The sequence below is a fragment of the Haemorhous mexicanus genome, chromosome 9 (genome assembly GCF_027477595.1).
Source record: "Haemorhous mexicanus isolate bHaeMex1 chromosome 9, bHaeMex1.pri, whole genome shotgun sequence".
In the NCBI taxonomy this organism is placed as follows: domain Eukaryota; kingdom Metazoa; phylum Chordata; class Aves; order Passeriformes; family Fringillidae; genus Haemorhous; species Haemorhous mexicanus.
The window spans coordinates 6620127-6633175 of NC_082349.1; the positions used below are offsets into that span (position 1 = coordinate 6620127).

General features: G+C 40.8%; 1 protein-coding gene across 1 annotated transcript in view; it reads left to right on the plus strand.

Moving 5' to 3' along the window:
• Positions 1–13049, plus strand: part of FAF1 (Fas associated factor 1) — a 152522-nt gene continuing 139473 nt past the window's right edge. The window contains exon 1 of the mRNA XM_059853849.1: positions 1–271. Within this exon, the coding sequence (XP_059709832.1) occupies positions 227–271 (45 nt within the window). The 5' untranslated portion in view covers positions 1–226. The remainder of the gene's footprint in view (positions 272–13049) is intronic.

Consider the following 13049-nt stretch of genomic DNA (forward strand, 5'->3'; position numbering starts at 1 on the left):
CCAGCGGCTGAGGCAGCGCTGCCCGCTCCCGGCCCCGCGCCCGGCCCGCCGCTCTCCTGCCTCCTCCCCTGCTCGGCCCCGGGAGGGGCAGCCCGGGGGCGCCGCGGGAGCCCGAGCGCAGCGCGGCGCCTCCATGAGCTCCTGAGCTCCCACCCTGCCCCGTCCTCCCCGCGGCAGCGGCTCCAGGTGCGCGGGTCCGAGCAGAGCCGGGACGCAGCTGGCTGCAATGGCGTCCAACATGGACCGAGAAATGATATTGGCTGATTTCCAGGTAAATTTCAAGCCGCCGCCACACAGCCGTGGCCTCTCGCTGCTTTTCTCTTTCTCCTCGTTGCTGTGCTGCTTGTTCTTTGTGGGGAGGTCCGGGCTGGTGGGTGTGAAGCCCACCCTCTGAAGCCTCCGCTCTCGCTTTCCTTCTTTTTTGTTTGTCAAAAATGGGGAGCTTTTGCCCTCTTCTCTCAAGGTGCGTGAACAAAATGTCTTCTTTAACTTAGAGAGTTTCATTTTTAATTAATAAAATAAAGCTTTTTCATCCACTTCGCTTGTTCCTACCCTCTGCAACCACCCAGGCCCTGGGACAGCTGTGAGGCAGCTCACTTGGAAGAGGCAGATGCCAGGGAGGATACAAAACTCACCAGTCCACATGATTTGTCACAGTGTTTGTAGTGAATCACTTGCTGGTACTACAGATTAGTGCTGAACAGAGGTGTTTCCATTCCAGCATCAACACTAAACTCCATGGTTGCCTCAGCCTATGACTGTTGTGATGACGGTAAAACTCTTCCCACCCCGTTCCAAACAGCAGCGTGTTTGTGCAGAAGGGAGGAATATCCTCTCCAAAGTTGTTTGTTACCTTTCCTGCTCTCTACAAAAGGGTTGTTATTTAATTTCAGACTTCTAAATCTTATCCCCAGAATAAAGTCCTTCTGTAAGTGAAAGTGATGTGTTTAGGAGCATATATTGCTTGGTTTATATTGTTTTCCTAAGACCAAGTAAAAAAGTGGAGGATACCTGCATTTCAAATAGTGGGGGGAGCCAAACACATGGGGGAAGGGAATCAGATAATATTTGAATATACTTTTTTAATATTTGCTTTTTAATCCATCTGGGTTTTTTTTAAGCTCTGTCCATTTACAGTGGTTGTTCTTACATGGGTAGGCACCTGGATATTCTTGGATTGATTTGTAAAACTGCCATATGTATGTTCAGCTTCTTAAAAGACTGTTAGCAGTGAAATTATTTTGTTTAGTTGAGAAGAAAAAAAAAAAGTAATCCCTCCAATTCATTCTCCGTGTTTGTGTTTCTTTGGAGCTACAGGTAGGGTGACTGTGGTGTGCACAGTAATTCCTGTGTATTATGTAATTAAGCAATTCCTCTGTTGCAAAAGGTACCTGGTATCTCACTGATGTAACTCCTGGAGCTCCCAGCTGGTAACAGGGAACTGTCATCCCCTCCTGTACCCCAATATCTTACACCTGTATTCATTAAAATGCTTACCAAATGTTACTGTATTGACACTACTTTGTTGTACTTGGAGGTACTTTTGTGTATCTAAGGGATGACATCCCAATTTTAGGGCTGGGATTTCACAAAGGAGTTTCTCCAGGAACAGCACACTGTGTGAAAGGAAACTGGCACCCCGATTCTGCTTTCATACCAGTGGGAACAGATTCTTATGGGATCCCACATTATTACCTGAACTTACAATCAGGAATCCCAGAAGATGAAATTAGTGGCTGGTGAACATAAGATTATTTATTAGAATTTTCAATACATATTTACACTTTGCAGGTGTTTTTTGCTATTTTGCAGTATTGTTGTGCTTGGATTTTGAAACCATTAATAAAAGTATGAGAGCAACTGCAGTGTTTGGTACCATGAAGACAAGTAAGTATCATTGCAAACGTGCAGGTGGGTGGTGGAGTCACAGAAGCCAGTTTTAGATCAAGGGTGGATGACATGATGTGTCTGAACCTAGGACACAGGAAATATTTTATCATATACTAATCCTTACTTAAAAAGAACTCAAACATTTTCCTCTTGTATTTCAGCAGACAGCTTTGTTTTCCTGTCTAATTGTATTTCTTTTTAAGATTATATCAAGTGTCCACCTGATTTTGAAGTACTGAACTGTTAATTGTCATGCTGTTAAAGAATCAGATTAGTAAAGGACAATGTCAGTCATTTTTAGGCCTTGTATCTCTGGACTGTTACAAAACAGTAAAGGTTTTTGGGTCTTTTAAATACTTGGTGGAATTTGCAACTCATTCACTAAGAATTTAAAATGGAGAATAAAACATTATGTGCAAAGTAATTCTGCATGATTTTCCCTTCTATATTTTCTGTACCTTTTAATTAATAAATATATTTCTTAGAGTTCTGCTGCCATCTTCTATGTTTATGTGAGGTGTCTTATTAAAGAATGGTGCACACAGTGAAAATTTCAAAAGCAATTCTTTGTAGTTTAGTTCAGCTAATCTTTGGTGAATTAAATGGGGAGGGAAACTTCCATCCCCATTTCACCCTCGCTTTTCCCAAGTTGTGTTTAAGGGGGATAGAGTAGTGGTCTTTAAACTTCTGAAACTTGAAAGGATTTTCTCTCCCCATTAAAAAAAAAAATCATAATTGTACTGATGCTTGATGCTTTTGTGAAGCCTTCATGGATTTATTTAGTGTCTTCCAGAGTTATTAGGGATTTTGCCTTGGGTTTCAGCTAGAGCAGGAACTTGTATTGCATTTATTTCTTTCTGTTTAGCTCTGATTGTAGTAACAGGTTACTTCTGCATTTACAGGTATGAAAGAGAATTATTTCTTTTTAAAAAGTATTTTGCATATATATATATATATATATATATATACACATACATATACATATGTATACATAAACCCATGGAATTTTATGAAATATTTTAAGTATAGAGTAAGGCACAGTGAGTGATCTACCAAAATATTTTTGCCTAATGTCTCAAAACAATTTAAGCCTGTTCTGTGTGGTTTATAATTATTTTCTTTTCCTCTCCTTTTTAATGAGGCTACTGTGTGCTACCCAGGGAGCACAAAATACGTATTCATGCATGTGGGCTGTATAAGCAACCTGCCTAACTTTTCCTTCTTAGGCCCACACTTAGGAAAGATTATGCAGAAGCTTTGCTTTGTACATGAGTAGCCTGATTGTTTTCAGTGGAAGTAGCTGATGTGGAGTTCAGTGCACAAAGAAGTTTTAGCTTTTTTTACTAAATGCAATTCAGAACTTCTCCACAAAGTGTCATTGGCACAAAGGAAAAACTCCATAGGAAAAAGCACAACAGCTTGTTTTAGTAGCATAAATTCTTCAGAAAGGTAGCTGCATGTGACTTGGTAAGTGATGCTGCAACATACTTCACATACTGGGGGAAATAAGGGCATTTAATTTCTACCAAATTTTTAACAACTCTTCTGTTGTTTGTTGCGTTTAACTGCAAAGTGTGCTTCCATCTTCAGTGGGATACCCAGCTGCTCACATGGTACAAATACAGTCACGATCTCTTGCAGTTTGGGCTCTACTTTTCACTATAAAGAAAACAGATTTTTTTTTTTTTTTTAAATTGTAAAATTTACTTGCACACATCTTCATTTAATTGACATAGATTGGTCTTCATTCCCAAAGTTTAACTTTGAGTATTTGCAGAAGTGTCAGATATTGATGTTTTTGCACACTAGCACTTTTGCTTTTGTTTTTACAGCTTCACTTAGGATTGGAACTAAAATTAGCAAGAACATCTTTCTGTTCTCGTAAGTTATGTCCACCTATAGGACCACTTCATTCAGGCTGTGTGCTTGTCCTCACAACATCCTAAATATGGAATGGTCCTAAGGGTTGCAGTGTTGTGGGGTTGCCAGCTCCTGTGTGTCCATGTATTACAAGAATATCTGGTACTCTGGAGCTTCAGGATTTTCAAAGAATTCACATTTTTCATTGACCAAATAATGGTCAGGATTTGGTCAGGGTTGGGGGGATTTCAGCGTGAAATGACAGAACTCAAAAATCCTTGCTTTCATTGAGGCAAAGGATTTCTAGTAGTTTTCTTCTTCCCTCTTTCATCTATGTTCATTGTGAAACCAAGGTATGTGCTTTTTTTTTCCTTTTCCAATTTTTAAAAAAAGTGGATAATAGACTACTTTTGTATGATTCACACACTTGTGTATAAAAGGGTCTTTTTTTTTCAAACTTCAACTTTGTATCAATCTCTTTCATAGAAACAGGTTTGTGGGAGGAGCAAGGGGGAATTTGGAAGGAAGAGCCTCATTGCCATCAGTTGCAGCAAAGTGAGAAAGCATGCTAAATGATTGTTTTTTAAATTATAAAATTGACCATGAGAGTAATATATCAGTTTATTACTTTTTGTTTTGTTTTTGAAGATTTAGTTGCAATTCAATCTACTTGTTTCCTTCTGGAATGGCAGAAATTAAAGAAACTGGAGAATCTTTTCACCTGGAGGTTAACACAGTGCTGTTAAATAACTGACAAGATAAAGTGTTTGGTTTGGTTTGGTTTTTTTTTTTGTTCCTGTCTGCTTCAGCTGTGTAGAAGATTATCTCAGTTGTGAGCAGTTTTCACTGTCCAACAGTCTGTGTGTAGAATTGACATTTGTATTTTTTTTTTAAGGGTGCTAAGTGAGCTTTGCTTTCCTCTGTGCTTGTTGGCATGGTGGCTGAGGTTTTCTGTCATTTTAATTTATTGCCAGTATAAAGATTTGATGGGTGGAAAAGGTAGGCAGATACAGGAATAGCTTCAAGTCAGTACCCTTGATTCTGGCCCTGAACTGTGACTTAGGGTGGGGGCTTAAAAGTGTTTCAAACATTTCTGTAAGGATAAACCACTCACTGTGGGTTCTGAGCAAATCTCAAAGTGGATGTCCTTAATACTGATTTCTGAAAGAAAAAGACATGTTTTGTCATTGAGGTGCTGGGGCAGAAAGGGCTCTTCTTGCTTCCTTTGCAGGCTTTCAGTGGAGTGTTTGGGAATTTGGAGCAAGGCCCTCAACAAAAGGTTGTTGCTGAAGAGAGTTCCAGTCAAAGTTTAAACATGAGCTGGAGGATGCTTTCCAAAGATTTAATGTTCTTGGAGGCCTACGTTTTCATCAGAAGATCTCATTATATACCTGGGTGTACATTTGTTCAGATCTGTCTGAGCTTAAACCTCAGTCTTACTCAAAACAAAACCTCTCTTTAGTGTGGCCTCTCTGTAGAATGCAGAGTGCAGTGGGTGCTGAAGTGAGCTCTGCAGATCTCTCCACAGTAGCTGGAAGGAAATCCAGAACTCTAGAGATTGGCAATCAGAGTTTGGGATGGACAGGTTTGTTTAATCACACCTCCTGCTGGGTGTCTTTAGTTAAAGGTGGGCTCTGCTGGGTTTCTAATAGTCAGGTGCCCAGATGCTCTGCACTGCTTCACCTGACCTGTTTTAATGGATATAGGTTATTGCATCTTTAGTTAAAATTTAAAATAGATAACAGGACTGTTTTTCAGTGTAGAAAAAGAGGCCTTTAGGACACTGTAGGATGTTGAAGTTCGTACTTGTGAGGCCTCTTAATTTGCATTTTGATTAGAATTCCTTTTAATCCTTGTTGGATTTTATCACATTATAATTTTGTGCATTACCCAGTCAGTAACACATTTGAAACTGGTAGCTGGACCTCTTGGTTTGGAACACAGTTGGTTTTGTTTGCTGTAAATGGCCCTAGGGCCAAGAGACATGATAAAAACATACTGCATGCTTAGTGTGTTCTAGCTTGGTTATTGCCATTTTCACTGTCTGCTGCCAGTCACTTCTGCCATCACTTCTATTAATTTATTCCTTGTGGGTTTTTGGAGTTTCATTTCTTTAGATATGTTTAGGCTCAGTTGTCATCCCAAAGTTCAGGTTCATCAGAACAAGGCTAGTTTGATTTACTGGGCTTTAAACTGAAGGTGAAGTGGGTTCCAGAGTCACAAATGAGAAGTTGGAGTAAGAGTGGTGTCCTTTTAGAAACATAACTTGGATATTCCCATTGATAGCTCTTCATGGAAAAACCAGTTAATTTCTCTGATGTAAGGGTAGATAATTAGAAATACTAACTGACATTTATAGAAAAGAAAGAGGCTACTTTGACTATGATTTGTGTGCATTACACCCCTGCTGTGGGAACCTGAATAATTTACCACTGGAGCACCAGTTTGTCTTTAGAAAGAGGTTTGTTCTGGTTTTTTCGTTCAATTACCTTGAAAAGACTCTTCACATCATAGTAGTCATGTCACCATTTCCATCACCCCATTCATATAGGTATTTGGGTTAGTAGGTCACTGAAACAGATTGAGAGGTGGTAGCTGTAGGATCCTTTTTCAAATGCCATGACAACCAGTACTAATTATAATATTGAAATTAATAATTATATGTACTCCCAAAGGTTAGGAGTGGGCTTTCATTGAAAGATACTGTGAAAATTGTTTGTCATATTGAAAATACCACATGGCTAATATATCTTGGTAAGCAAGGATCAATTACTGTAAACTTTACACTTACTGAGTTCATATTTCTGTGTGGAAGGAGGTGTGGGAGAGGATGAGCATTTGAGCCATTTGCTACATGTCTTAAGGGGCCTTGAGAATTTCCCATCTTGAGAATATTGTGTTGGAGCTGGAAAGCCTGAAAGGGTAGAGTTTTCCTTTGTATTTGGGCAGTTCTTATGGTTCAGTTACCATTGCAAGCCTAGTTTTCACACACTTCCATACTAGAAGCAGAAGGTAGCTTTTTAGAGGAACTACATGGCATATCTTTGATAGGATCTCATATTTTTCTAGTCAGTGAATAAATATGTGCATATGTGGGGCAGCCATTAGATGAGTCCTTTCCTTTAACTACTGTAGGAACTGGAATAAAAGGCCTGGGGAAGTACCTAACATTTTACTCGTCCTTCATTATTTGGATGAAAGGAAATGACATGCTTACTGGCTGGATTGATACCTACTAATTAAGCCCATTTTTTAGAGTTGACTAGTTAATGTGCAATTGTAAAAAGAAACTGCTCCAAGAGGAAATCAAAGCCCTCATGTGTGCATGACATGTTGTTTGGTCTATTGAAATAGTCATCTACTGGTCCTCTATGTCTGACTGGTTGGGCAGGTCTTTGTTCCACAGCAGTAGTTAATGCTTTCAAAAGATAATTCATTAAAGCTGAAGTTCTAAAGAGACATTTTGAAACTAGAACAGAATACGTTAGCCCTTGGGTTATTTTATATAAGTTTCATTTTTAACTGTTGCAGAAAACAATTTGTAAAGACAAGAACACTGAAACTGAGTCACTTCTATAGGTTTTTTTTTTTTTTTTTCCTAAAGGTCAGGTTGTTTGTGTGAGCAAATACCAAAGGTGCCATATCAGCTCAGATCGAAGACCCAGCTGACCTAATGTCTTTTCTACAGCAGTGGCTGGTCCTTAGGAAAGAGCTGAAAAAACAGAATGTGGATGGGTTTGCCTCATCCTAGTTTCTGGAAGTCAGCATTTTGAAAGCTTGATGATGGGGTTTGTTGTAAAACTTTGGAAATAAACTGTGCCAGCTTGAGTTAGTCTTGTGTTCTTCAACTGTCTGAGTTCTTGAGAGACATTTGAGTAGTTTTGTGATATGTGAGTTTGCTCCATAGAAGCTGTGTTGACTTTTCCTCAGTGTGTCATATAAATGTCCATACTAAGCCTATTCTATGTAATTTATTGGAATTTCTGCTGTTTCTTATTAGTACAGAAGTCAAATTTGAACTGTAGAAATATTAACCCCTTCTGGTTTGCACCACAACACTGTGGGAATGTGGTGTTGATTTCACCTTTAATCAAACTGATTTAAAGAGAAGTCTCCTGTGAAAAACTTGTATTTAAGTTCCTTTAGAGTTCTGGGGACTCTCACAAACCTAGTGGTTTGCTCTGGCTGTCTCTGCTGACATTTTAGGATGAGAGTGTTTTCTGTACAGATCAGCTGTGTTACAGAATGGTCCTGAAGTTCCTCAGTAGTAGGTATCAGTGCACAGAATTCATGTAGCCTTTCTAATATGCCCTTACCTTCTTTGAATACTTCTTTACTGTTTTCTTCCTTTGGTCCCACTGACTTCCTGTCAGGCTTTCTTGCCTGATGCTTTTAAAAGCTTATATAATATTAATGCCTTTAGAAAGCTGTTTCTTGGGGTTTTTTCTTTTCAGCCCTTGTTGGCCTGTGCTGTTTGTATGACCTGTGCTTGGAGTTTGAATGTGCTGCTGTTTCCCTGCTCTGGCTGCCTGTTGGTTTTGGCTGGGGTAGAGTTAATTTTCTTCCCAGTGGCTGTTATGGGGCTCTGCTTTGGATTTGTGCTGAACACAGAGTTGATAATAAGGAGATGTTTTCGTTATTGCTGAGCAGAGTTTGCTCAGAGCCAAGGCTTTTTCTGCTTCTTGTACCACTACACTGGGAAGGGGGCTGGGGGTGCACAGGAAGTGGGGAGGAGACACAGCTGGGACAGGGGACCCAAACTGACCAAAGGGATTTTCCAGACCATATGACATCGTGCTTGGTGTGTGAAGTGAGGGGAAGAAAGTGGAAGAAATGATCTTCAGAGTGTTTGTCCTCCCAAGTTACCACTACACGTGGTGGGACCCCGTTGTCCTGGAGGTGGCTGAACACCTGCCAGCCCATGGGGAGCAGAGAATTATTTATTTGTGTTGCTTTGCTTGTGTGGGTGGCTTTTGCTTTCCCTATTAAGCTGTCTTTATCTCAAACTGAGTTTTCCAGCTTTTACCCTTCTGATTCTCTACCTGGTTCCACTGCTGGGGCCGTGAGTGAACAGTTCCATGGGGCTTGGCTGCTGGCTGGAGTTAAATCATGCCAGTGACTTTTCCAGGTTTTGAAGAGTATGTCTGTTCCTTGCTGTCCTGTTCTTCACAAAAAATTAAAAAGAGTGTTTGTGAAATGCTGACTAAAATATTCTTTTGTATGAATCAGTACTCTTCCTTTGTGTGCTTATCTAGAAAGTGGTTTTTATTTATTGTTGAATTGTTTTTAAAATTCTGCTGCTTTTGAGATAATGAGGAGAAAGGAGATGAGTGCAAATGTGCAGCAAGCATTTGTTTGACCCATGCAATTATTTTCTTTTTTTCCATCAGTTTTTCTTATGTGATACTGTAAGGGCAAAATGATTCAGGAAACCTTGGGGTTTTGCCTTCACTGACATACTTAATAAAAGTATTAAACAAACACAGAAACTTTGGGATAATCTTAACTAAAACATGTTTGTAATTGTTGGGTAAAGGCTGTCTTCAGTCCTCAGGAAAGACAAATGGGTTTGGTAGCATAGGGTACTAATTAATGGGTACTGACTTTTGGTTTGTGTTTTAATTCGGTTTGACCACTGCTCTTTGTATGTAACGTGTGTGGCTTAAACACTGGAGTGTTAGCATGGGGCTTGGGAGGCTTGAGTTCATGTCTTGGCTCAGCTCATGGGCTTCCTAGGGATCTGCCTTCGTGGTATTCTGGAATCAGAATTTGCTCCAGAGTCTTGAGAGAGTTCACAGTCTGCTGGAATCCATTTGAACGTGGTTAGTGTGGTGCTGAGTTAGTTAGTTCTGCTGAGAAGTGGTTAGAGCTTCATGCTACCAGTTTAGACTTTGTCCCCAGCTTGCTTTGTTTGGAAGGCTTGCAGTCATCTCAGAGTGTGGGCAAAGTTCACTCCAGTCTGCTTGGTAGCTACAGGTTGAAATGTCTTCTGTGACCTTCATAAATATTATTTTTCCTTCTCCACTCTTCCCTCCCCACCTCACTTTGCTTAAGGGGATGCTCAAATAGGAGAATGATGAAATTTGTAAATAGTTGGGTGTGGGAGTTGAAATGCATTGGGCAAACTTTTTTCTGGCGTATTTGCCTAAAACCCTTACTTGATTTCTGGTGCTGGTAAGTCAATTAGCTTGTTTTTGCTAAATGAATAGCTGGTGAATCTGCTTAATTTTTACCAGGTGATCTTCTGAGTTATGAAAAAAAACCAGAGAAGCATTCTTATCTCTTCAGTTAGATGCTTGCAGTGGGTGACCTTTCAGTCTGTGTCTTGGTTGATATGCCTGGATGTTGTTTTTTAAGTGTTTGTCTGAAACAGAAGTAAAAGTTAATTTAATAACCACGGATGACTCATATTAAGAACAGTCTTGATACACTGGTAGGGTTGTTGCAGGGTTAGAATGAGCAGGGGTGCCACAGAGGGGTGGAGCTGATGAAGTCTGTGGAGGTGATCCTGATACTGGTGGGACTCTGGAATGAGAAGAACTGAGGTACCAAAAAATCTAAGTTGTGAGTGTCTGAATGTGCTGCATCTCTTGATAGCCCAGAAGGGAGTCCCACAAGCATCTTAAATTTGATATTATGGCACTAAAGCCTTTACTTGCTTGGCTAGGCATATTGGCTTAACCTTACCCGTTCTGGGGGAAGAAGTGTTACACTTTGTTTCAGTAGCTTTGAAGTAATCACCAGTGCAACAGTGTATGTGTGAATTTAAAAAAAAAATTCTGATTTATTAACATGTCAGGGGTGAATTAGTATCATGAATCTTTTGAGTGGTTTGAGTGGACTTCTAGCTGATACAATCTGGAGCTAGCCTTGGTTCTTTATAGACTTGATAATTATCCTTGATTACTCTGCCATTTTTCTCATAATGGATGGGAAAAAGAAGTGAAGTCCTATGCTTGACTCTAGAAAGAGGAAACTCAGGACTGGATTGTTTAAAAATCTTACATCCAGAAACCTGATTTTTGTTAGGAATGCTTAAGGATTTTTCTAGAAGTAGTAGTAGTAGCCACTTAGTGGGCTGTACAAATGTTCCAGGAGCCTGAGGGAGGCCATTCTTTCTCATTGTACAGGTGAGACCACTGCTATCAGTCACTCCATTGACAAAGCAGAGCAAGTCCAGTGAAGGGTTACCTAGGAAGGGAGGAGGCTGGAGCATTTTTGTGTGAAAGGTGATGTTATGGGAGCTGGCTTTGTGTAGCCTGGGAGAGGAGGCTGCAGGAGGATCTAGTTCCTGTCTCAGTGGGTGATAACACAATACAGAATCAAATTTCTCTTGCAGTTGGAGTCTGAAGGTGAGAGACAGTGGATATAGGTTACAGCTTAGGAAAATATAATTAAATATAAGGAAAAACAGTTCTCAGTGAAGGTGGTAAAGCACTGGAACAAAATGCCCAGAGAGGCTGTAGACTCCCTGTCTTTGGAGTTATGCAAAACCTAGCAGGGAGATGAAGTGTGTCTGTGAACTGTCTGGTTGTAATTGAAGAGGTGAATAAAGCAGTAAGGTAAATCTTGGTTCTTTTACCCAGGAAATATGCAAGGAGATAGGTAATATCCTTTGCTATAGCTCAAATGCTACTCAGAACAGCTCTGAGTGGTTTGTTGTTTTTAAGCTGCTGATCTGGGTAATTCAGCTGTCCTTCTGAGCAGGTTTGTGGCCAGACTCAAAGAGTTTTTCATGCTCTTAGTCTCTCTCAATTTTTGAAGAGTAAGTTACCCAAGGGATAGTGAATTGATTTTTGACAATATATGTTCTTTGGCAGCATTTTTTATGTCTCTTGAAAACCTCATATATCTTTATGGAATAGAGTTAACTCTAGTTGCTGTGCTCTCTCTAGAGATAAAAATTTATTTGGTGCTTTCAAAAGTAAGCACTTCCTAGGGTGTTGTCTGTGCACTTGCAGGTGTGTTAGTGCTGACTTCCTAAGCTTTTGTAGGAGATCCCAGAGGGTGAAAGCTTTTCTTCCTAGGCAATCCTGTTGAATCTTTTGGTGCCCTCCTGCAGTTGTTTCTTTGGGCATTGTAGCATTTGGCTAAACATTGAAATGATGGACTGAGCTACAGATTATTTTATTTTTCATCTGACTGTTACAGGAGTGAGTGGTAATTCACAGCTGTTTGTGAATTACAGCCCTGGTTTTAATGGGCCTGAACCTATTGTACAAAATGTTCTAGGCCTAGTTTGGGTTAAAAGGTCCCTTTTTGGAGAGAATACAGCTACTGTTAGTATCCAAAGGAAATATGGAATTGTTCAAAAGGAACGTTGAAACTTAGTCCTCCATATCCAGCTGCTGCAGTTAGGCCACATGTGGCCTTTTGGATACTTTGCCTGCTGCAGTTTGCCTTGGCCAGGAGGGGAATGGTGGCCCAAGTGAGAGACCTCCTGCCTTGCTGCCCATTGCCTTGTGCTGCCAGCTCCTGTGCAGGGGGGCAGCATGTGAGGCTGTGGGTGTGTCAGCAGCTGCTGCTGCTCTCCAGCCCTGCTGCAGGAGCAGCCCTGCAGGAGCAGCCCCACTCTGTGCTGGCAGCAGCAGTTGGCCCTTGCAGCTCTGCCATGGAACAACTGCAGCATCCCTGCAGCAGATGCTGGGGGGCAGCTGCTGCCAGATGGGGAAGGCAGCTGCTCCCTGGGCTGTGGAAGAGGGCTGGAGCCTGGGCTGGTGGGGTGGGGTGTCACAGAGGGTCTCAAACCCCACATCCAGCTGTTACAGCTGTTGGGTCAGACCGCCCTGCAAGGGATTTAGAAGAGCCAGTCTGTCATCCTGCATTACAGCTTTCTGGAAGCAGCTCTTAGGTTTGTCTCATGCCTTGGAGTCTGTCTGCCCTCACAACTTCTTTCCTATTGAATTGTTTCCTCACTTACTGCTTTGCTTCTTTTATTAAGGTTCATGTTACTGTGCAAGGATAGCACCTTAATGTTTACCTGTGAAACATTCCAAGGGTAAGGTCTCCATTGCTGTGGGGATATGAAGCTACCTGGAAAAAAAATTTGGAGAGCACTGAAATTTTATTATGTGAAAATTTCAGTCTGCCTGGTGGAAACATTTACCTGCCCTGGAAAAGCAGGATGCAAAGAAAGTTGTTTTAACATTCAGTAACTTTATCTTCAGAATCTGATTATGTATTCAGCACACAACAATAGTTTTGTCATCTTCACATTCATTTTCCTCTTGTGTGGTCTGGAAAAGCACAGAAGTGACTGCAAAATCTCTGGAGCTGCTGTGAAGGCTGAAAATGATATC